The sequence below is a fragment of the Perissodus microlepis genome, chromosome 5, assembly GCF_051167445.1.
Source record: "Perissodus microlepis isolate ML-2025 ecotype Zambia chromosome 5, ASM5116744v1, whole genome shotgun sequence".
Classification (NCBI taxonomy): domain Eukaryota; kingdom Metazoa; phylum Chordata; class Actinopteri; order Cichliformes; family Cichlidae; genus Perissodus; species Perissodus microlepis.
Window position 1 is genome coordinate 919,153 of NC_140465.1, and position 26,356 is coordinate 945,508.

The following is a 26,356-nucleotide window of genomic DNA, read 5'->3' on the forward strand; positions in this document are numbered from 1 at the left end:
CTTAGAATTGGCACTCATAGGTTAATCTTACTAGTATTTCTCTGTTGACATCTCAATTTTAGGGCAATTGTGAAATGAGTCGAGCATAACAAAAAACAAAAGGTTGACAACACACGAGACCGGCTCTTCATACACATGTGTCCACACACACACACACACACACACACGCAGTCTGTTTGAAAGGAACCGATTTTTGGTGAGCTGTCATGTAAGTTTCTGAGCATCGATCCACTCTGCCCCTTTTTGCTAACCCTACTTCAACTATCATCCAAAGCGAAAGTGTTTCAAAAAGCAAAACTCAACAGGTCTTTGATTTTATTCACTTCAGGCTGAACCTCGTTTCGAAAAGCTGAGCCCAAAGCAACCGTAAGTCAATTAAAAAATGAAAAGTGTCACTGAAAGTCCAGGAGGTAGCTTACAAAAGCTGTATTCAGGAGTTTCCTGTCATGTCAAATGTTTACGTGCAGTAAAGTTTCTACTCAAATCAGCACATATGTCTTTATTGGCAGTGTTAAATTGATTGTACTGCTTACACGTATTGTTGGTATGTTGTCCTTTGAAAATAGTATAAACATATTCCTTCCATATACAAACATTTTAAATAAATAATATGTACTGAGCACTGTTATGTACCCGGTAGGTTTGGGTGGGAATTTTGTGAAGTGCTTTATTGAAGTAATGTGGCGGTCAAACAGGTGGTCGGCGGGCTGCAAGTGGTCCTGAGACAGGAGAATCTGGCAATGGCCTACAGGGGTGGCAGAGGGCAGCCAGGGATTTTTGGGGCAGTGTTAATTGTCCTCTGCGCAGCCCCCTGCGTACCAAACACCCAGGCAGTAAGAGAGTACGCTCTCAAATGAGGAGTGGCAGAAGGTCAGGTTATTTTTCCTCAGGACACAGGAAGTGTAGCTGCTGCAGGACCTTCTTTACCAAGTGGACCAGAAAAAAAAAAGTTTGTTATTGCTATAAACATGGGCAAAATATTGTTCTGTCAGTAGTCTGAATGCCGGATCACCTTCTTATTTATGTCAAGTAACAGGGCTTAATAATTAGGGTGGATGGATTTTCCTTCTCATTAGGGATCAAGGGGTCACTTCAAGGAGGAGTCTCTGGGAGGTAGCTTATTAGCAGAGGATTAGTGTCACTTTTGAGTGTGTGCAAGACAATGATGCATCTGTGGTACCAAATACTCAATTTATGTTTTATTTATAGAGCACTTTTCTCAACACTTTGGAGCTCAAAGTAGTTTCTATAACACACACACACACACACACACACACACACCATTAAGTGCGCTGCATCTGCTGAGTTATTCTGCTCAAGCTGGCCTGGTTATACAAGATTTCCTTCACAATTACAATATGATGAACGTAGTAAATAACATCAAGTCACACATAACACTGAGTTGAACTGAACAATGGTTATCTTTGCATTTCCCAAAGAAAAACCTTGACAGTTTTAAAGTATAAACTACTGAAGGCACAGGGCAAGTTTAACATCAGGGCTCTTTATTTGACGCTTACTTCCATACTGTTCATATTTCGTGCTTTGACAGTATGATTAAGGCCAAATCTCCCCTTATAATGTCTACACCAAAAGCGGAAGGACAGATCAATTTGGAATGGAGTTATCTAACACATTTTCAGACAGCAGAGTGTTTAGGTTTTACAACTTAATTGGAGAAAATTGTCACTCAGGTCACTTTTTACCTAAAGCATGGAGTAATAACAGCCACAGTGATTTAAAAAACAACAACAAAACCTCGAACTCCTAGGATTTATCATATAGGTTTGTGTAACCATTGCAACTGTTAATAATAATTTTTTGCACATCAAGTCACCCTGCACATTAAGCTCATAGCCCTTTTGTAGATCTCTGTTTCACACTTTAATATTGTCTTCTTTTTTTATCTTCTTTTGTTTATTTGTACCATTTGTATTTTATATGTTTTATTTCTATTTTATATATTAATCGGCATCTGTGTGTGGACAGCAAAGAACGAATTTCATTGCACAGAGAAATGCCTTCTTTTCCTTTGGACACATGACAATAAACACTTTGAATCTTGAACTTCAACTGTTAAACACTATTTTAAATGCTTTATCCTAAAAAAAAAAAAAAAAAAAAAACCCAGAACAACTTGTAATTACCCTTTATAAAGCTCAATATCAATTCAACATTTATTAATATTTAGAACAAAAAACTTGATTATTGCATACTTGTCTTGCCCATTCAAAACAGTGATAGAAAACTTTGTGTGTATGGGACTTGCCACTGTTTCACTGAAACAGCTTTGTAAGTTTATAACCCTTTTCATGATTTCTTTTTTAAGAGATCAGGTAGCTTAGAGTAAATTAATTCTAAGTTGTTTATTTTCAGACTAGGTAGTTACATTGCAGATTATTGTGCTTGCAGGCATAATGCACTTTTCTTTATATAGCGCCTTTCTAATCTTACTGACCACTCAAAGCAGAGCATGTTATTCTATACACTTAAAGCACTTTATGTACGTTGCATCCACAGCTAATTTAGAATAACCAATTAATATAACATGCTTGTCTCTGGAACAGGAATGCCTGAAGGAAACATTCACAGGGATACACAGGCCATCTAAACTGCAGGATATGCAGGAACCTTCCTTTGCGAGTATCTAGGAAACGTTTTACTACAAGACGACAGTGCAAACCACTTTACCACCATGCCTCTTATCAATCCATCTTCTCTCTAGGCATCCTCTGTAGGATTTCTGTTCCTTTTGTGCAATATATATATATATGATCACTCCTGAGCTGTTTTACTATTTCAAAGTTTAGAACTCCCACGACCCATCGAGGACCAGCAGGTGCCTGTCTCTGTCAAAACCTGAGCAAACAGATCAGATAAAAATACACACAGACATGACTTTCTAATACCACCATTTTTCTTGGTAGTGGACCTGCCAATTCCAGTACCAGAATAAGCAGGTCCACCACTGGTGCCCTGTGCTTTTCACAGATGAGTATGAGTTCACCCTTAGCAAATGTGATAGGGTCTCAAGGAGATGTGGAAAATGTTACCCTGCCTACAACATCACTCAACATGACAGATTTGGTGGTGGGTCAGTAATGGTCTGGGGAGGCATAGCCATGGAGGGACGCACAATTACTGAAGCCAGGATGCTATACCAGATGTTCTCCATGGAACCATCCAAAACATACTGTCAATGGCAAGAGAATAATATGAGAACAGCCCCACCAATACTGGAGATGAACTAATCCTGTTCTACTGAGCATATGGGAGAAGGATACAGCAGAGGACAACAATGCCCAGTGGCTAGTGGATCTAAGAACAGATTAAAGCACAGTGGCAGACATCCAAGAGCAAGTCTTTGTCTAAGAGCTGGACAGAACAGGCCCTGGCATGATTCACATCTACTGGCTAAAGCTAACTGCACTCCATGACTGTCTGGCAGCACAAATGAGCAAAATGCTAATAGATGAGACACAACCAGAATGGCTAATGAAAGCCTGGGCAGTCCTAATCCCAAAGTTAACTACCTGACTCAGCACAACATGAAAGGAACCTGTCAGCCATCATAGTGTCTAACATGAACAGGCACATTGCTCAGTACATGGGTGGGGCACAGAAAGGAATTTGGCAGAATCACTAGAGGGGCAAAACACCAGCTGCTGGCAGATAGAACAGTCACTCGAGACTGTAAGACCAGACTGACCAGCATGTGCACCTCCTGGATTGATTACAGGAACACTTATGACTCAGTCTCTAACACGTGGACCTGAAATGTCTAGAACTATAAAAGATCAATGGAGGGGATGTGGAGAACAACACTGGAGGCTAGCCTCAGCCACATCATTAACAAAACTGACTTCAGATACTAACTATAGAATGTGTCTGTGAAGGTTCTCAGTCATCCAGGTCATTGTAGTCTAAGGAGCTTGGGAAGAAAAGCGTCTGGATTTTTTTAAGTTGCTTGAAGACCTTTCACCTCTCATCTGAGAAGCTAAGTTAATTCCCAATAAAACTAACAAACAAACAAACATCTGTCTCCTATTTTTTGTCACACAGGAAAGAAGCATCAATATCTGATGAGAAGACTTATTTATTTCTTTTTGTTTGTTTTTTTATCAACAGGAGAAGAATATCTCTAACAAGTTGATTTGTTCACATTTTCACATCTTAATTTTTAAGTGAAATGTGCATTTTGAGTTTATACACTATGTATATAAGGTGACCGTTTCCTTTTGCAGTATTTTTGTATGGTGCATTTTTCTATGTCTTAACAAAAGGGGAACAAAGGTGTTTAAGTTCACCTAGGATGATTTGTCTTAATTTTCACATGGCATTGCTTGAATTTGACCCTGAAAAAGGCGTATGAACCCTGTTTCACAGTTTCACTCATTGTAATAAATTCTTGTCACGTACGCTCCACTTCTGTGTTAAATCTGCTCTGGGTCCAGTCTGTACGGCTCACACTCTGACAGACCTCTTACTTTAAAAGTAAGAGGTCTGTCAGTTACAAAATTTGTAAATGATTTTATTGCTTTGTTCACACTTTTCCTTCTCGCATTCCATAGTGAATACATTCTGGAACATGCAATGCATGAGTGGGGCACAGAAAGGAATTGGCAGGAATACCAGAGGAGCGAAACACCAGCGGCTGGTAGACAAAGCAGTTGCCCGAGACTGCAAGGCTAGAGTGACCAACCTGTGCACTGCCTGGATTGATTACAAGGAGGTCTATGCTTCGATGCCCCACACCTGGATCCTGGAATGACTACAACTGTACAAGATCAACAGGACCCTTAGAGCCTTCATCAAGAACCCAATGGGGATGTGACAAACAACATTGGAGGCCGACTGAAAGCCTATAGCACACGTCACCATCAAGAGCGGGATCTACCAAGGAGATGCGCTGTCCCCACTGCTGTTCTGCATAGGCCTGGACCTCCTCAATGAGATCATTAACAAGACTGTCTAAGGATATCAGCCACTGTGAGTACAAGAAAACAATTATTAGAATATAATGTGTTAAATTTGCTTAGATGAAAGGGTCCAGCAGTAGATCAGAGGAATAGGGAAGGATTTGTCTGTGGGTTTCAGTTTGGTTTAGCTATAGGCCTGAGAGTGTGTGTAATTGTGTAGAGGGAGAGGAATTTATGGACACCGGGGGTCAGCCTGTCATAAAAGGAGACAGGAAGCTACAGATGGGGGATGCTAATGCTAGTACCTGAAAAGCTTATAATTGTCATAACTTAGAAGTAGGTTTGCAGGAGACCCTCCACATGCTTAGCTGTTAAAGTAAGACAACAAGAGGCCAATGGCCCAGTGGATGCAGAGTGGGGGTCTCAGTGCTTGTAATATGTTAACTGTGTTTTGTATGTTTTGTAAAGGAATTTGGTGTAGCTTGGGTGAGGGGAGATGGACTTTTATGACCAGTAGGAAGTCACATACACAGAGACACACACTGTGCTTTAACTGTTACGACGCACACCCACACGCACAGTCACTCACGTGCACTCACATAAACACACAGGTACGCACACACACTGGCACTCACGTGCTTGCACATACATATACAAACACAGAGTTTACAACACACCATGTGGGTTTTATGATGGGGTCGCTTCTATAAAGCTGGTTGTAACAAAACAAAGAAGTGAAGATCTGCAGAGGGACACCAGCCTTGCACGTCCCACTACTCAGTCCGGTGCCGTCTCTGGAGACCCGACCAATAAAAAAAGAACCGGAGTGAAACTGCTTTAAGTAACACCACCTCTTCTACATCGATGATATCTTGCTGTATTCCCAGAGTGAATGGGACATCACTTCACTGATCCACTCCACAAGGATCTACAGCAACGACACTGGAATGTTATTTGGACTCGAGAAGTGTAATCGGATCGTAACAAAGAGAGGAAAGGTAGTCAGAACTGAGGGCATCACACTACCAGAAGGCAACATTGCTGAGGACAGCTTCAAGTACTTGGGAATCCCACAGGCAAATGGGAACCGTAACGAGGCCGCTAGGAAAGCTGCAACCACCAAGTACCTGCAGAAAGTAAGGCAAGTCCTGATTAGTCAGCTGAATGGCAAGAACAAGATCCGGGTTATCAACACCTATGCCCTGTTGGTGATCAGGTACCCTGCTGGGATAACAAGCTCCTGACCATTCATGTAGGATTTCACCCCAAATCCAGCACACTGAATCTGTACGCTAGAACCACGTCCAGGATAAGACAATGAACATCCACGAGTACATCAGACAACTGACCACATGCTCAGTGAATACCTCAGACAGCAGAAACCCAAGAAAGAGGAGCAAGAGCAGCCAAAATGGGAGACACCCACTAGGGTGGTCAAGAATGACTGTGCTAAAATCCTGTGGGACTTCCAGATACAGACGGACAAACTGATGATGGCTAACCAACCGGACATAGTAGGGGTGGAGGAGAGGAAGACGGCCATAGTGTTAGACGTAGCCATAGCAAATGACAGCAACATCAGGAAAGGGGGCCACGAGGACCCTCATGCTCACAGGCCCGTAGTAGAGAACCCGAGCTTAAGGGATAGACCGCCAGCAGAGGAGAGAGGGGAATTTTTTACATTTTATAAAATAAGTTGTGGTTAATTAACTTCACCATTAACATAGAATAAAAATAAGGTTTTGCAATATGTTTAAATGAGTGGTGTTATTCTTATATAACTAAGGAAACAAGTTGACACAGCTGTATTACTGGCATGCTTCTTACCTGTTTGTAAGAGAAGTAGACAGGACTGCTGAAAATGATCCACTCTACCACCTTGCTGCAGGGTGGAGTGGTCAAAGAGCCAGTGTAACGATAATAACTTCCCAGTGAGGATGGCAGCAGGTCCTTAAGCACAAATGGCTCCAGAAAGGTCTCCTTTTCTGTTTGAAAGATAGTAGGACAAATAGTTTCAATCAATGCAATATAATCTATATAACAAGCTTTATTTCCCTGCAAATTGAAGTGGCAAAGGTTCAGACTTGCTTCAGAGCCTTTAGGTTTAATGTCTTGATTTCCTTTGATTTGTGCTTTCATAATTTAGCATCCCCAAGAGATGACAGAGAAAACAACATATGATTGTTAGCCTTGAAGTAACATTGTCAACTTTGACATAACTTAGTGTTTCACTCTTTAACAAAATGCCCAAGAACATGGGTGGGTAAAAAAGCTTTGAAGATGATGAAAAAAACTGAAGAGAAGAAAAATGTTGGCAGAAGACACCATAACAAAAAAGACACCTGTGCTTCTTTTACAAACTGCCTTGCAGTTTGTTGCAAGGTAGCCAGTGAATGTCTCTGCACCATCAATGTGAAATCAAAAGGCTGAATGAAAGGTTCTAATAGCAAACACAGGGACCCAGTGTCTTTGCAAGGGTTTGCAGGTTTACAGATGGAAAGGTTCATTATAGCAATGATATCCAGGAATGATGAGAAACGTGAGTTGTGGACCATGTGGTTTTCTTTTGTCAGGTTATTTATTTATATTTAATGTTTGTAGAAGTTACATGTTTCAGATCATCAAACTAATTTGACTATTAGACAAAGATAACACAGGTAAACACAGAATGCATTTTCGAAATGATGATTTCATTCATTATGGGAGAACAGTTATCCAAACCCACCTGGGCCTGTGTGGACAAGTAATTGCCCCTCTTGTTAAATCATGAAGTAACTGTGATTAACGACATTTGTTGGAATGTTGAGTTCAGTTTCACTCAGGCTTGATTACTGGCAGACCTGTTGAATCAACGCATCACTCAGGATCTGTTTGACAATGTGAAGGAGGCTAAAAGATCTCAAAAAGCAACACACCATGCCACAATCTAAAGAAACAACTGAGAATCTATCAGTCAGGAAAGGGTTATGTTTTGAAGGAAGACTCAGAGGAGGTTGGAGCTCACTTGCAAGTTTCTTGTTTTATTGAATAATGAGCAAAAGGAAAGACACGCATGGACTGCTAACTTAAAGGAAATAAAGTGTGTCACTCAGTAACTCAAAATAATACATGAACTCAGGAGACTCTAACAGAAACTCACCTCAGCTGCCGCCCCATGTGGGAGTAAAGAAAGAGTTAGCTGTAGGTGAGTGCAGCCCTTATATAACGGGTGACAGGTGAGTGCAATTAAGGGCAAGCACCACACCCAATCAAAGGTGAGGAAAAGAAAAAAGGTGCATCTGGTGAAGTGTGCTGAAAGGTGAGTCTTTACAACAGCCGCCCCCATATTTCTAGCGAGAAATTTGTTTAACTGGTTAGAGTTGACCTTTGTCAGGAAGTGGGGCAGAGGAATCAGACACGCCACAGGTCTGATATAGGTTCTGTCCTGCACTAGGACTTCTACAGTTCTGATGCGCTCATCTGGGCTCTTTAGGAGTGTTACTTTTCTACGGGCCAGACAGTTCAGGAGGTCGACCCAGAGGTCGACGACGCAGGCCAAACAGTTCAGGGGGCCGACCGTGGAGCCAGCGGTGGCGGCGAAGCAGGTCCAAATGCCGACCGAATGGGATGCAGCTGCAGGCACATAACTGCAAATCATCAGGCAGTTTTGCAGGCACTGGGCACAATGTACGGGGCTTGGTAGAGACAGGACCAGGTGAGTTAGGACCAGGAAGTGCATTGACCTCTGGCGGAATGGCAGCCACAGGCAGTGAGTCTGGTGATGGCGGCACTGCAGGCGACGACATAGAAACTGCTGATGGTAGAGTAGGAGGTAGCTGAACGGATTCAGAGCCATCAGCGGACACGAGGATGTGCTGGAATGGTTCTCCTGAACCTGAACTGAAAGATGTGAACAAACACTGGGCATGCGTGGAACTGTCCTCGGGTTGTAAGTTTGTGATCGGACCTTGGAGTGTACATCCTAAGCGGGTTTTGACCGCTGCAGGAGATCCATATGGACCAAGTCTCACTGGAGCAGTAGTCGTGATAAGGTGAGTATGATCTGAGCCTATGAGCAGTAGTGGAGCTGCTTTATTAACAGCTGATAATAGGATGCCTTGAAGAAGTTTGTTTTTCCTTTAGAGACACAATATGGGGTAGGTGTGTTCTGAAAGTGCTAAATGACTTGTAGCGAAGGCATTATTAATTGTGAAAGTTTTCTTTGGGTGTGCAATGGGCGAGATCTTGAAACTAACAGAAGAACCTTGAATGGTTTAAACTTCTTGACGGACAGTTCTAAGTGACAGTAGCTCAGCATCTCCAGTTAGGTCAGTGGTTCCCAAACTTTTTTCGCTGGGCCCCCCTTTGTTTTACAAGAAAAATGTTCACGCCCCCCGCGCGCACACGCACACGCACACATCCTCCAATCACACGCACCCATATTTTGCTCCATTGCGGTTCATTTCACACCTCAAACATTTAGCAAGCAATTAAGGAAATACAAGTAATCTGCAATAAATTACAGGTAGTAATAAAATAAACTACTAACTCTTTTACGCTACGTCCGCACCTACACGGGTATTTTTGAAAACGCAGCTGTTTCGTCCACACGTAAACGGCGTTTCCAATCACCGAAAACTGAGATTTTTTTTAAAACTCCTGTTTTGCGTTTCCGTGTGGACGAGGAATACAGAGTTCGCCACGCAACGTCAAAGGTATGTGCCTTTTTTCACGTCACGCTGTGCGCCACGTTATTGTTTACATGAGATGAATTGCAGAATGGTAGATAGAGACAAAACACTGTTAATCTGACTATCTGCAGGTTTTACACGCTTACATATACACACGCAGTTACTGTCCCTCCATTTACAAAGGCAGAGGCGTCACGATGTGATTATTTTACATGTAGTTGTTTTTTTCCTGTGTAATAATGTTCAACATTGCTGTCAATACATTTTTCAAAAAATGCCTCTCTGTGCAAAATAGGTTTGAAAACACAAACAGCTGTGGGATCCTGTTTCTCCGTGATTTGAACCGAAGGAACAAATCGTGGCAGGATCAGCCTGATGTTATTTGTATCCCACTGTAACTTTACTGTATAAAGTATAGTATAGTATGTATATCTCCAAAATGTCAGGAGTAGTTAGTCATTACAAGACGTGTTTGTGAACTAAAAATCAAGAATGTGGGATACGGTTTGTCCGTGATTTAAACGGCCCAGCGCTGCTCCCGACGAAGGGAAAACCAATCCTGCAGGGAGACCTACCACGGCACTTGTGCAGGTGAAGCCAAAGGGCAGATTTGCTTCATCATATTTTCTAGACTTTGACTTAGAATGAAGTTGATTTGGAAACATATTCAGCGATGCTTCATCTCCTGCTTTGCGTTTCTGTAGGCGTGCAGTGCTAGCAGTGTCCAAGCGTTTTGTTTTTTTTTCCCCCTTTTCATCCCGCGCCCCGCCTGCCATGGCTCTGCGCCCCCCCCTATGGGGCGGGCCCCACACCTTGGGAAGGTCTGAGTTAGGTGGAGATGCTGAGCTACTGATGTCAGAAGCATGGTACGTTGGGAGCCATCATCAAGTACTGCATATGTTTCAAAAGTTATTTTGCCGTCTTTTGCCAGGAGCACTTTCACAAATTTTAACAGTGCACTAGAACAGTCACTAGGTCTATCAAGGTACAATGTCCTCACTACAGGACTAACTTCAGTTAGTTCAGGTCTCTGATTCACCTCACACAGGATCTGTAGATGTCATCCCATGCAGGTGACAAAGTCTTCTCTCAGATCACACTTTGCAGCCTGAAGAGTCCTAGCACAACGCCACCACCATTTGTTTCTCTTTATCCAGTTTATGTTTTGTGAATAAACTCAAGACACTTGCTAATGTGGTGTTCAGGTGAGCAGCAATATGCACATGTTGCCTTAGTCGTTATGATTGGTTTTGCTGGCTGTACAGTAGGGGTGGGCGGTATAAACGGTATACGGTAGAAACGATATAAATTTGGCCAACGGTAGAGATTTTGATGGTGTCATCAAGCTGCACCTGTTTTAGTCGAAAGCATTGCAGCGGCTGCAAACAACATCATCTGCAAATTACAGTAATAGTGACAGTAATAGCAAAGCACTTTTGGAATATGGGAAAGCCAAAAACTGCGCTTTCTCCACTTCTGTACCATTGATTCATTCATGCTGAATTCTCTCGCAGCTGCTCTATTCCCATGTTGTTGCAGTATATTAATGACTAACCTCGTATTGTGGATGGATTATCTCAGTTGTTCTCCTGACTGAAGTTTGGTCCGTTTATAGCACATGTGTCAAAGTCAAGGCCCGCGGGCCACATCCGGCCCGGCGTACATTTATATACGGCCCGCGAGATGTATTATTATTGTTATGCATGGCCCGGCGATATGAGGCGCTAATAATATACAAACTACAGATCCCATAATGCAGCGCTGCAGCCTCCTTGCTGAACGCTAGGCTAACTGGGAACATTCCCCGTCAATCAAGTCAAACTTCTGTAATTGTGAAGCTAGCCGCTCACAATGGTGGAGAGAAAAGTTGATTCTGAAAGCAGAGCCTTTCAGCGCCTGTGGGAGGCTGAATATATGTTTACAGACATGCTGGTAAACCCGTGTGTCTTAGTAGTGGAGCTAATGTGGCTGTAATTAAAGAATTTAATTTAAGACGGCACTACGAGACAAAACGTCAGGATAGCTGAAAAACCCAAATGCAGAAACTACAGAAAGTAGAAGAGCTAAAGAAGAATCTGACATTTCAGCAGACGTTTGTCACCAGAGCAAAATCACAAAGTGAAGCTGTTGTGAAAGCAAGTTTTATTGTAGCAGAGGAGCCAAATCAGCCCGGTACCGCTCTGAAGAGCTGCAGGATGAAGCTGTGCGACGGCTTGTGTCCAGACAGAACGCAGATTTTGGCAAATGTGAGCCTGAGCAGAAATACGATTGCTGATCGGTTTGTGAGACGGCCACTGATTTAAGAACACAGTTGTGTGAAAGAAGCAAAAACTTTATTGCATACTCTCTTGCTGTGGATGAAAGTACAGACATGATGGACATTGCACAGCTGGCCATCTTCATCCGTGGAGAGGAAATATTGAACATTAAATCGATGCACGGGACGACGACAGGAAAAGACTTTTTTAAAAATGTATGTCAAAGTGTAACCGACGTGAAACTGCCCTGGGACAAACTTGTTGGACTTACAACAGATGGAGCGCCGGTGTTGTGCGGTGAAAAAAGCGGACTAGTCCGCAGGATGCGAGTAAAGATGCAGGAGAACTGTACCGGTGAGTTAACAGCATATCACTGCATCACACACCAGGAAAGGCTGTGTGGTAAAGTCCTAAAAATGGAGCATGTAATGATCACCGTAACGCAGACCGTAAATTTTATCTGAGCTAAAGGTTTAAATCACCGTCAATTTCAGTCTTTTATGTGGGAAATAGATTCAGAGTTTACCCACATTTCTTATCACAGAGGTCCGCTGGCTGAGTTGGGATAAAAATTCTCAATAGAGTTTTTGAGCTCAGCAAGACTAAGGAGCTTGGAAAGAAAAGCGTCTGGACTTCTTTGAGTTGCTTGAAGACTTTTCACCTCTCATCCGAGAAGCTTCTTCAGTTCTAAGCTCAGCAAGGAAATCTGTCAGTTCAGCAAGGAAAATCTGAAAATCTTCACCTGCACAAGTGCCAAGTTCAGCAAGGAAATCTGTCAGTCCATGGACATGGCATGTATGATGCGTTGAAGGCATTTCAAGTGAAGCTGTCACAAATGCACCAGTGCAACTTGCCTCACTTTCCCTGTTGCCAAGTAATGTTGAACCAAGTCAGCGGACTTTGCTGAACTGCACCTGTGCAGATTCAGATGGAGCTGCAGTGTAATGATACACTCGAGGCAAAGTACGACACTGAATGTCCCGCACAGTTTCTTAGTTCCATTGCTGAAGCAACGCCCAGCTACGTCTACATGCGGCTCCAACCTTGTGTTTGCTTTCATTTATTTTTTTCTGCGGTTTTTTGGCAGCATGTTCATATTTCTAACTTACATAATTTTGACAGGATATATTTTATGAAGAGCAAAATATTTAAAGTTAAAGTTTATTTTTTTAAGTTTATTTAAACTGGAATAATATTCCTGTCTGTTTTTATTCATATTTATGTTTAAAAAACATTGTTTTAGTGTGTTCAATAAATGTTTATCTTATTTGGCCCGCGACCTAAAGTCTGCCTTGAGTTTTGGCCCCCTGTGCAATTGAGTTTGACACCCCTGGTTTACAGCATCCTGCCATGCAATTGCATTTGTCCCTAACCACCAGAAACCCTCATGTTAACTTTTATCGAGTGGAAAAAAGTTTGTGTTCATCCTTCAGCTTCACTGTGCTAATGTTATGCTACCGTGGCTGTTTTGCTAGCGATCACGTAGCACATCATTATATACCAGCTAGTCCGACTTCAGTAACACTACAAAACGTCACTCCTGTTTAGTTTCCTGTCTTCATTTACGTTGGAAGTGATAGCAGAGCAGGACGTTTGAATTTTTTCAGAAATCTCTGTCAGAACATGCTACATCATGCTTAGGTAACTAGCGAAACTAGGGAGCTAACTTCTGCTAACTTCCTGCTAACTTCTAACTCCGTTGAATGTAATAAATTCTGTTTTCATGGATGCCTGGATGTTAAACTTCATAGTTACACCCGGTAAAGCAGCAATGCTGATCATTTTATTAAAGATGAAAGAATTTAGACAGTTTTTAACTCTCAGTGATGCTGCAGTGTTTGTTTGACTTTGGGACCTGAAGGGGACCTGAAGTGGATGGAGTTTAGGACCCAGATTACTCCCAGATTTACGAGCACCTTAGTCCAACAAATACGGCAATAACGACGGCCCGCTTGCATGTTCTATAAAAAACTGTGCTTTGTTGTGTATCTGATGGACAAACACCAAACCAGTTCCACATCACTGAAGTTGCACCATTTTTACAAACTAATTCTGGTTCATCCGTTTCACTCAACAATCCGCTTTCCCCCTTCTCATTCTCCGTTGCCGCTGTGATTTTTTTCGGCCGTGTGCGTATGAAAACAAAGGCACTGCGCATGCGCGTTTTACCCATATTCTATCGCCATATTTCATTTTCTTATCGTTGCCTAACATTGTACCGGTATTACCGTGAACGGTATAATATGGCCCAGCCCTACTCAGAGGCAACTTTGTTCAGTGAGTTTTCATGTAAAATGCAACAAGGCATGAGGTTCCCTCTGATTTCTTCCTGTTTAAAGTGATTTCTTTCTCTTGTGGATGCTTATTCATAGCATATCATCTGATCCTCTAACAGTGAAGATTTTCACCTTACAGTATATTTGAATAAAATGGAAATGGACTAAACTGATTAACACTGGATGCTACATAACTGACATGTTATGATTTTGCTTTGAAATTATTTAAAAGCCTTTATTATGTTTTGCACTATAAACAACCAATGTTTTAGTCTATATTTCAACACCGTGGAAAGTCAATGCCTATCTTCCAATGAATTATGAGATTAGCAGCTTAGCCACCCATGACTCTGTCACTGTTTTACCACTGTTCCTTTCTTCGGACCACTTTCGATATATAGTGACCACTACAAACCAGGAACACCCCACAACTGCATTTCATCCTTTTGTCAGACTTGCTAAAATGTATGGTTGCCAGTTCTTCCTGTTCTAATGCATTCACTTTAAGGACACAATATTCACTTGCTCACAAATATATCCCACCCACTAACAGGTGCCCTGATGAAGTGTGTGATTCGCCTCACCTGTTAGTGGTCATAATGTTATCCTTATCCTCAGAATTGTTTTTAGTTTAAAAGAAGATTTTGACGGATTTCAAAAATATGTTTTCTCTTGATTTTATATATTAGGGAAAATCTACACTATTGAAGTCCTTCCTCTCTCAGCACTAACTGGACCTGCCACTCACCATGATGGACCACACCCTTTAGGCCATGGATTATGGGGTCAACGGCAGGATTGTCCCTTCCTCCCACCTAAGGAAGAAAAAATAAAGATATTTATTAATTGTAAAAAACAAATACTGAAAACATAAGCTTTGTAAATTATACATTTAAATGTTTATAAAACAATTTTAAGAAATAGTCTACAGTGTGAAGGTCTACAACATTAAATTCTGCTTCTGTTTCATAAATCCATGAAGGACAACAACAGTTTAACATTATTCAGTTTTACACATTTGTTTTTGCTAAATTTTGCTGTATTCTGTGTTTCTGCAGTGCACTTCTCACTAATTTTACCACAATGATGAACTCCATTACAATATGGATTTTCGTTTATTTATTTAATTCAGCCTATGGCAGCTGGGATAGGCTCTCTCCCCACGTCCCCAAATTGGATAAGTGAAAGAGAATGGATGGATGGATGAGTTCAATCTGAAACTGGTGCCTCCAGTGGTGTAGTGGTTAACAGATTTTGTTAGTAAATGAAAGATTCAATTCTAGGCATTGACAAAAAATCCCCCTCAGAAACTTTGAGCAAACAGGAGATGAGAGGAAAAAAACACAAGTGTGATTAGAAGAAACAAACAGCAGCATTTAACAACCTCTTTAAGGTCTTTTCTATCTGAACTCACACTATGTGATGTCAGGAATGTGTTTTTCATTGTCTTCAATTAGAGCGTCACTGTTGTAATGTGGACTGGAAATCAACAGAAGGCATAACAGGCAGTGAAATAATAGCAAATAACTGTATTTTGTCCAGACTGAAATGTTTCAAGGACACAGGCCTAGTTTAACATTTGAAAAGTTTGCATTCAAATTCCCATAAGAGACATCTTGGAGAGCCTTACAAAAGGCGCTTGGAAAGAAGTGCTGTTAAATGGCAGAACACTATATTCCTTCGGTAAGTGAGCTCTGTGACAGTGTCTGCCTGTCATTTAATCATTAGCTATTATTAATCTCTGGCCCTTATCCACGTGTCTCTATCCCATCTTCATCCCCTCGGCCGGATCGGATGTGGCCTCCTGGAGAAGGGCTGGACATCTCAATTTGGAGTTGTCCTTGGTTAGAGGCAGCAGGCTGGGGTATGCCTTTGGGGGTATCCCCTCGGCTGGCTGCCTGTAAGTTGGGGTTTTTCCCGGTGGATGACAGGGTTTGTTCCCTGCGCCTTTGGGTCAGGAAATGGGTCCTGACTGTCATCTGCACTTATGTAACTGGCCTTCTTGGAGTCCATGGGTGGGGTGCAGGAGAATGCTCCACCTGGGGGTTACTTTAACGTCCATGTGTGCAACAACAGTGAGACCTGTAGGGGAGTGATTAGGAGGAACGGCCTGGATCTGAATCCGAGCAATGTTCTGTTACTGGACTTCTGTGCAAACCACAGTGTGTCTATAACAAAAATCATGTTCAAACGTAAGAGCGTCAAAAAGTGCTCGTGGCACCATGACACTAGGCTGCAGCCCAATCTTATCATCATGTGGCTGTATTTTCTGGTGTGGAAAATACATTATTAGTCATTAGGGTTTTTATTGGTAACATGTTAATCTAGAAGCTATTGAACATGCATAACTCAGGGCCTTAGGAGAAACATTCTGCTCGGGTGAAAAGAGGTGCTGAGTTGTCAACTGATCACTACCTGGTAGTGAGTTGGATCAGGTGGAGGGGCAGGATGCTCAACAGATGCCTGCCTGGCAGAGGCCCCAGTGAGTGAGATCTTCAACTCCCACTTCCAGCTGATCTTTGACATGGAGACTGGGGACTTAAGTCTGAATGGACCTCCATAGCTGAAGTTTGTGATAACCCCCAAACCAGATGATGGTCACCGGAGGCTGAGAAAGGGCTTGGTTAGCCTGTGGGACTTCAGAGGCAGCTGATAGCTACTGACAGGCCAGCATTACTTGCTCTAATTTCTAACTTTGGACCCCCCAGGCCTATCTTCAGATGATGTGTTCTGCTCATTGCAAGAACTAGAGGAAATAACCCAGAATGTTCCCAGGCACCTCTTTTATACTCATTTGCCCTTTGCTTCCCTCTCTCTCCTGTCTTCTCTGGACATCCAATAACATACAACCACTTTATACTAGGGCAAAGGTTACTTCATTAAAATCACTTCATCACGTTTTCTTCTTTTCTGTTATTCTTAACATAGAAAATTTGATTACATTTGAACATTCACGTATTAATATACCTGACTTCATGTTTTATTCATTTTATGAAATTTTACTTCAGTTAAGTTTTTCATCTGTTCATCCTTATGTGAACAACTATTATAGCATAATCCAGTTATATAGGATTATTTTCTTTTAGTTTTTCCCTTTACTAAATCCTATGGCGGTACAGTCTCTCTCTCAATCCAACCTCTCTCAACACCTGCCTTTCGTAGCCAGCCTGTCTCCTACACCAAACAGAAAGACGAAGGACTAAGCAGGCAGAGATGGATCATTATCACCCCTCTGACCATCATCGTGGTTTATGACCAGTGTACATTATGAAATACCCACCTCAGAACGTATCAATGCAATGGTCTGATTCTCAACTACAGATACGCTGAACTCATATACATTGAACTTTCTGGAATGAAAAAAAGCCTCTCAACACTGGCCCTTGGGTGACTAAACAAATCTGACCTTTGACTTCAAGAGATCAGTGAGGGGTGCTACAGCGGCAGAAAAGTTCCTACAAAAACTTCTATAGTACTTACCCATACTAAGGGAACTGTTCCTTTTTTGTTACAGGAGGTGGAACGTCTTTGGGCTGGACAATTTACTTTCAATGCACAACCTCCCACTATTTAGGTTTCTAACATCTGTGTATGGTCAAAATATGGAAACTTTTTTTTGTTTTAAACCAGTAAATATGGAGATGCCCAGCTGGAGCCAGATGATTATGCTATGCTATTATATAGCATGTACTATACCTCTTCCTCCAACTCTGCTCAATGAGATGCATTTGTGATGAGATATCACAAAATGAAACCAACTGGTTGTGCTTACACTCATCCAGCTGTTCAAGAGCTTCAGACTTCTGGCTTGGATTTTAAAGCCTCAGTTATTCAACATGCCTGTAAACCACCCTAATTTCTTGGTCCTTTGCCCTCCCCCTCAACTGCTTCCACCAAATAAGAAACATTTGTATTTACAAAAAGCGCAGGTTTTGTCTCTTAAACCATCAGGGAGACAGGCCATGATGGCACACAGGCATGATGAGCGGAGGAAGTGGAGGAAGCCAGAATATGGAAAAATCCCACAAAAACACAGGTAGAGTACTCTGAATAACAAATAGCTTGACACATCAAAGTCAAAAAGTACTGCCTACCAGACTTACAGGTAACCGGTAGACCAAAATAGGACATAATTAAATACTCAAAGGGCTGATCTAAAACTAGGAATGGGCACGGCAGAAGAGAACTTTTGTACTGCGTTGGCTTGCATTTCAACCTCTGAGTAGAGGCGGAAATGAGGTTGCAAATACAAGCGGCAGAAATGAGTTGGTGAGGAGTTCAGTCATTTAAGAGGGACTCAGAGTAGAGATGCCACTCCTCTACGTCAAAAGGTGCAATTTAAGGTGTTTGGGGCATCTGATTAGGATGCTTCCTAGCTACCTCCTGGGTGACACGCTGCAAAGATCTCTCAGCTGGCCAGGGAACACCTTTGGGGCATCTTTTCCAAGGTCTTGTCTGTTGTGGTAGAACCCAGCCTCTATTCATCCTGTGCTTGGAACCTGTTCCTATTACCATGATCTAATCATGGCAGAGCAGTCCATCTATGTCCAGTCATTAGAAGAATTTATCGATATCAGCCACTTCTTCTATCTACTACTGGTATATGCCATACATGGCTCTGTCCTTACATGATGGTTCCTTTTCTTTGTTTCTATACAGAGCTGCTTATGGAGGCACCAGCATCAGGTGGCTGCTCTCCCCAATCCCTCAATCCAAACTGTCCCTGATGCTCAGTACCTACACTTTCTCTTTACAAATTCTATTGGGGTTCAGTTATTCCTGAGCACAACCAAACCATGATAGCTAAATTAAAACAAATGTATCATCATCTTGATTGTGGCTTTTATACAAAAACATGTTAAAGATGTTGTACATCACCTGCTTCACAAACCACCAGCAGAACTCATCCCCCCTAATTCCACTAATACGTTTTTTTTCATTAACCTGTACAACTTCAATATGTGTGCAGCCCATGAAAAGAAACGGCAAACAATTAATTGTAAGGCAATGTGAGACAGCCTCAAACTTACCCAAAAAACATAAATTGTGTAGTTATTTCAAACAACTGAACAAGTTAAGAACTGGAACTACAATAAACACCTGGTGAGAGAAACAGGCTATATGAATGGGAAAGTGGATAAAGAGAATTCAAAGCTACCATAAAGACACAGTGAGACTATGGCAGACAGACTCATTTAGGACAAGAAAAAAAGAAAGGAGGACAGTGGGAATTAGAGTTTTATTATTAATTCTTGTCTCTGAAGGCCCACAGGCTCATCCCCTGAAATCCTCAGCCACAGTGCTTTCCTTTACAATGTCCTACTCCCAATTTCTCTTTCCATCCACTTCTCCCTTTTCAAATTATGTACCTCTCTCTCTCTCTCTCTCTCTCTCTCTCTTCATTCATCCCTAAAGCTCCTTTTTTCTCTCCAGGGACAGGCTGATGCAGTGACAAATTAGAGGAAAAAAAAGAAACCACAGTAGAATGTGACATGTCCTCATATTTTTTTCCCTATAAAAAGTCTCTCTCTTTCTACAGTGATTCCTCTCACGGTAATCCATCCAAGTTGATCTATTTTGAAAGTTGGTGACCTTCACAGAAGTAACATTTTAGTGGCTTATGTGACATGTACATGGTGGCACAAATATACTTCTGTTTTACATACTGCTTCTGTTTTACGTACTATTCTAGCTCTAAAGCTCTTAAACAATTAAAAATTGATATGGATTTAATGAGTTCAAGTCTCATGTAAATATTGGAATTATAGTTCCAGTATCAGCTAATAAAATGCACTTTTTAAAAATGTTTAAAGTAAAACTGGTTTATTGTTTCAATGAAGAACAATTTTAGCAGCTTAGATTATATTTTGCACTGAATCTGGATGGCTGCTCAGATAACTGTTGACTTTGGTGAATTATCTTTCAAGAATTTAGCAGTATAACTAATTCTTGTGACTCAATACTATGGCTCATGGTTTTTACCTGCAGTGCATTTTTTCTAATCAAATTTTACCCCTCCGCAAATCGCTACCTTATCGTGATGGAGGGGTTTGTGTATCCCAGCGTTCCCAGGGGCTATGTTGTCTGGGGGCTTTTGCCCCCTGGTAGGGTCTCCCATAGCAAATTGGTCCTGGGTGAGAGACCAGACAAAGAGTGATTCAGAAACCCCCTATGAGAAGACCACAGAGGGAACAGTTCACCCTGCCTGGGATAGAGTTACCGAGGCCCCTACCTGGAGTCAGGCCTGGGGAGGGTGCCCGAGGGCAAGTGTCTGGTGGCTGGGTCCCGGCCGGACACAGCCCAAAAAAGGGACATGGGCCCATCTTCCTGCAGGCCTACCACCAGCAGGAGGCACTGTAGGGTTCGGGTGCATTGTGAGCCGGGCGGCGGCCGGAGGTCCCCGGCTACCAGACACTTGCCCTCAGACACTTTGAGTATTTGGTGATGCCATTCGGGCTCACAAATGATCCAGCTGCTTTTCAGGCCATGATAAATTATGTTTTACCGGACCTCATTTATCACTGCATTTTCGTTTATCTAGACGACATCCTCGTGTTTTCCCAGTGAAAGTAAAGGAGGTGGTGGAATGGCCCGAACCCAAGAACCGTAAGCAGCTGCAAAAGTTTCTGGGATTCTATCGACGGTTTATCCGCAATTTCAGTCAAGTCGCCTTGCCCCTCACCAAACTAACCTCTCCTAAGCAGCCGTTCCAGTAGTCTCCCGGCGCTGAACAAGCTTTTGAGAAACTCAGACACCTTTTTTCCTCAGCTCCGGTGATGGTGCAGGCGGACCTCAGTCAACCCTTTTTTGTGGAGGTGAATGCTTCGGACGCAGGCGTGGGGGCAATCTATCCCAACAGGTAAACGGAGAGTTACACCCATGTGCCTTTTTCTCTCAACGTTTATCTCCTGCAGACAGCAATTATGACATTGGAGACCGGGAGCTCCTCGCCATAAAACTGGCCCTCGAAGAGTGGCAGCATTGGCTCGGCAGTGGTAATTTGGACAGACCACAAGAACTTAGCCTATCTCCAAGCAGCCAAGAGACTGAACGCCCGGCAGGCCAGGTGGGCTCTATTTTTCACACGGTTTAACTTAACAATCTCTTACAGACCCGGCTCCCGCAATCTCAAAGCGGATGCATTATCACATCAATTCACCCCGGATCTTGACCCGGAAGAGAAGGAGAAACCCATTCTGCCCTCCTCGTGCTTTGTAGGGGCTCTGACCTGGGAGATAGAGAGGATCATCAAGGATGCTCAGCTGTCAGAACCTGATCCAGGGACAGCGCCAGAGGGGAGGATGGTCCTTCACTGGGCCCATACGGCCAAGTTCGCCTGCTACCCAGGTAAAAACCGCACTACTGCCTTTCTGCAACATTTGTTTTGGTGGCCAACTTTAGAGAAGGACGCTCAGGAGTACGTGGCGGCTTGCCCTGTTTGTGCCCGTAACAAGGCCCCCAGTTCACCTCCTGCCGGCCTCCTTCGTCCATTGCCTGTACCCAGACGCCCATTGTCTCATATCACACTGGACTTCGCCACTGGTCTCCCACCCTCTGGTAACACGGTCATCCTGACCATCATCGATCGCTTCTCTAAGGCTGTTCATTTCATCGCTCTGCCTAAACTCCCTTCAGCCCTGGAAGCTGCCAAGATTCTGACACAGCAGGTGTTCCGTCTCCACGGTGTTCCCCAAGATATAGTGTCCGATCGGGGTCCCCAGTTCACGTCCCGGGTATGGAAGGAGTTTTGTAAGGAACTGGGGGTCAGCTTATCTTCCGGCTTCCACCCTCAAATTAACGGGCAAATGGAACGAGCTAATCAAGAACTCGATGCGATGCTACGTTGTGTAGTCTCTTCCAACCAATCGTCATGGAGCGATCAACTGGCTTGGATTGAATATGCCCATAATGCTAGCATGTCGGCAGCCACTGGAGTTTCCCCATTTGCGGCCTCCCTGGGGTACCAGCCCCCGCTTCTCTCTGTGTCGGAAGGGGAATTGACGGTTCCTTCGGTTCAGCACCACATGCGGCACTGCTGACAGGCATTGCGCGCCACCCGAAACGCCCTGTTGAGGACCGCCGAGCAGAACAAGAGAACGCCGCCGCATTCCGGCCCTCGCATACCGGGTCGGGCAACAGGTATGGCTTTCTGCAAAACATGTTCCTCTAAGGGTCGAGTCAAAGAAACTAGCCCCGCGCTTTATCAATCCCTTTTCAATCCAAGCAATATTGAACCCTGTGACTGTCCGTTTAGCTCTTCCCCGTTCCATGAGAATTCACAATGTCTTTCATGTGTCCCAGGTGAGGCCAGTCCGGACCAGCCCTTTGTGAAAACGTGTTGCACAGGGCTCCTCAAAAGGGCTAATTTTTTTCATATTTCAATCACTCCAAAACTAACAAACTTTCAGTAATGTTACAATAACATGCCCGTGTGCTGCCCTGGCACACTTTTTACATCTACGAAGATACGTTGTGCGAAATATGAGCAAAACTAGATTGGGAAGAGAGCAGGCCGCAAAAGCTTAAAACCACGCTGAGGACTTAATAGAGTCCCATGCCTTATGTGGTTCACCAGCGCCTCCCTGAAGATTCATTTAAAAAAATGGTCTCTGACCAAATACAGTGTTTTTTAGAGACAAATCAAACCCAAGGAATGAAAATGAATTTTATATGGGAGGCATTAAAGGCCTATCTCAGAGGGCAGATAATGTCATATACATCATTTCAAAAAAAAGAAATACTTACAACAAATGAACAACCTAGCCAAAAGTATAAAAGAGATTGACTGCTTATATGCAGAAAATCCAAAACCAGACCTCAATAAAAGAAAAATATTACTAAACTCTGAATATAAAATCCTATCCACTCAGCAAACAGAGCGTCTATGTCTCAAATCAAGGCAAAAATTCTACAAACATGGGGAAAGAGCTGGAAAACTCTTGGCATATCAAATTAAGCAATCCATATCAGTTAACATGATTTCTGAAATCTGTAAAACTTCTGGAGAAAAAATGTCCAATCTGAAAACTATCAATGACCAGTTCTAAATGTTCTATTCCAATCTTTACCCTTCAAATCCGGTTGATATAAAAAGCGTTGCTGAAATGCTTGATAGATTACCGATTCCACAAATATCCGCAAATGATAGACAAGAAATTGATAGAGAGATAACCATTGGTGAAATTGTTGAAGCAATTAAATCAATGCAAAGTAACAAGGCACCGGGACCTGATGGCTTTCCCATTGAGTTATATAAAATGTTTACAGAAAAACTAGCACCGATACACTTTTTATCCATAACAAGAACTCCATAACAGCAAATGAACTGTACAACAGAAAATATAAATGCTATTTATGGTCTCCTTAAAACAATGATAAGAAAAATAAACTGGGCCAATATGGCATGTTTGTTAATACAGAGATACACATGTTAATGTGATCTCTGGTCTCCCACTCAGAGACACAGGTCTCCCAGTGTCCAGCATTCAGACGGCTACCTGAGGACACTCATGTGGAAGAAAATCTGCTCACACAGATATGTAGAGCCAAATACTGTCAATAAGGCCTCTGCAATGTTCTGAAGACAGTTAAACATGTCAGGTAGTGATGTCCAGCAGGTGAAAATGCAGCTCCATGAACACGCACAGCTATGGATTCCAGCTGCGTCTGTAGTTCTGCAAACTTTGACCCCACAGAGTCGAGCTTTTCAGTTCAATCAGCTGCATTTCAATGTCCTCTGTGTCCAGCCAGTTAATGCGAGACAAATCCAGCTGCTCATTAAAGCTTTCTGGTTTGATCAGACAAGAAAACATCCCAAAAAAGTCCCAAAAACACATTGTGAATTCTGTCTCGAGTCTACGGATGTATCCGTGGTGCTGGTGCTGCGCTGAGCGGACAGCTCCTGAAGCATTTGAAGAGTTGGAATGTGGAAATTTCAACATCGCTCGAAAAAACTGCCAGCTAGCAACGTCCCTCTCACGGGTAAGTGATTTTTAGCCAATTACAAGTTGAATCTGGTAGTTGCGTTTGTTAGCTAAGATACCTTCATTAAGAAGCGGTACAACTAATGTGTCAAGCTAATTTGCGATGTGCAGCGGTGGCCCAGCCATTTTTTTTTTAATGCACCTGCTCAGATTAATTCACTGCGTGTCGTGCCCAGGGCTGGACTGGGACAAAAAATCGTCCCGGGCATTTTGACTAGAGACCAGCCCACCAGGTATTAAAGCCATAAAGCCTTTGAATGAAAACAAATGCTGTTGTGACAGTGATGTACAGTCTTGTTGGTATATTTATGATTTCTATACATTTTACATCAGATAAAAACTTTGGTTGTAAGATTCAGATAATTATTTCATAAAAGCTAGACATGTATAAATGAGAATAAGAAAGTATTTCTTTGTGCCCCCCTCTCCCTGTTAATTCCCTACCTGGCCCCCCCTGGCAAAACTTTGCTAGATCCGCCCCTGCACAGTTACTAGCTGTCAGCTACGTAAGAAAGGATCCTGGTGTTATTTGTCTCTCAGAAACAGTTCATAACTTCCCTTCAACTCATTCATGTCACCTAAAAGGTGAACCTGTTTCTCCATCACCTGTTCAGGTCTGATGATTCAGTAAGGACATCTCCTGGTTTCATCTTCATGTTTCCCTCTCACCACATAACCAAACCGACATCATGACCAGCAGCTTTTACAGCTGTGGCTCCAGCAAACATCAGCTGATACTAGAAATTAATATTAAATAAATTCTAACAACAGCTGATCAAGCTTAAACGTGCTGCTGTTGTTTAGCGTGACATCCACTGGTTTCCTCTTTCTGGCGCAAAGTGGGAGATAAACAAACAAGAGAGAAAAGGCGATCAGCTGATCATTGATCAGATTCATGATTGAAGTAGAAACAGGAGAGGGAGGGGGGAGAATGAGAGGAGAAGAAGCAGCTGACAGCATAAAGACACAGAATAACTTCAGCTTTGTGTCTTTTTCCATTCTAGCTGAAGTACGGGACAAACTGTTCCTTCTCAGCTCAATACAAAACGCGTAATATTTTCTCTGAATACGAGATGATACTGTTTTTTACGGGACGGTTGGCAACTCTACTAACTAACCTTATGAATAAAATAAAGTTCACTATCAGTAACATCATAGCACCCACCCAATTGTATAGAAACTCAGTCATGCTAGCTAGTACGCAGTACGAGTTATTGTAACTGACTGTAAAACGGCAGCACAACGAAAATAAACTACACCGACACTTGGTTTATATCTGACCCAGAGAGACTGCAGGTCATAACTTCTTACCTGAAGTTTCCCCTTTAAGAATTGCATATTGCTCTTTCAATAATCTGAGCCTTTTTTAAGCACGCTTACATAGTGATCAGTAAAGTACTTATTATATTTATACTGATTGACAAATGATTCACTAAGCATATTTGTGGTTGTCCAACTCAAGTTTTTATATTTTATGATTTTGAGTGAATTTTGTCACCCAAATAGCATGTCAAAATGAAACAATAACTGTAAATATAAGATTGTGGTGAAAAGAATGATACCAAGAAAAGGTAAACAGCTTTTAAAGGTGAAATATAAAGGTAAAATCAAAAGTAGTCAAAAATTGTCAGTTATACCCTAGAATTCAGAGAGTTAATAAAAACTCATCTTCTGGTTCCACAGAAGAGGGGCCCCAAGGCTTTGCTTCCCATTCTAATTTTAAATATCCTAGGAACCACAAATAGGCCAGTAGTCCAGGAGCAAAGTGCTCTGTTGGGGGGTGAGTGGATTGTTGGGGGTTCTCTGTATTCTCTGTTGTATTAAACCCCTTGAGGGAACTGTTATTGCGATTTGGTGCTATATGAATAAAACTGAATTGAATATATGGTTTTGTGAAGTCTTTAAAATAAGACAGTGTCTGATTATTCAAGATTTTGTATGAGAAGAAGGATTTTAAATTTAATTCTCAATTTAATAGGGACCAAATGAAGAGAAGCTAATATGTGACAAATATGCTCTCTCTTTGTAGTCCCTATCCGTGCTCTTGCTGCAGCATTTTGTAGCCCAGCTAGAAAAAAAGAGCAGTGGAAAGCAATTTTTGGTGTACATGATGTAAACAATTTCGTCATGTGCTTTTCGGGGTTAAAGGAAGATGTGGACAAATAAGATGATTTGTTGTTGTGTAACTTGGGCAATCAGCAATGAGCTCCCAGCAACCCTTGCTGTTGACCTTGATCACATGACTTTCCG

General features: G+C 42.3%; 1 protein-coding gene across 2 annotated transcripts in view; it reads right to left on the reverse strand.

Annotated features, from left to right (window-relative positions):
- Positions 1-26,356, reverse strand: part of LOC146386340 (receptor-type tyrosine-protein phosphatase gamma-like) — a 362,095-nt gene that overhangs the window by 83,104 nt on the left and 252,635 nt on the right. For both annotated transcript variants that reach the window (XM_084927312.1, XM_084927311.1), the window contains exons 6-7: positions 14,872-14,938; positions 6,747-6,904 (exon numbers count right to left, since the gene is read on the reverse strand). In XM_084927312.1, coding sequence (XP_084783438.1) covers positions 6,747-6,904; positions 14,872-14,938 — 225 coding nt within the window. The remainder of the gene's footprint in view (positions 1-6,746; positions 6,905-14,871; positions 14,939-26,356) is intronic.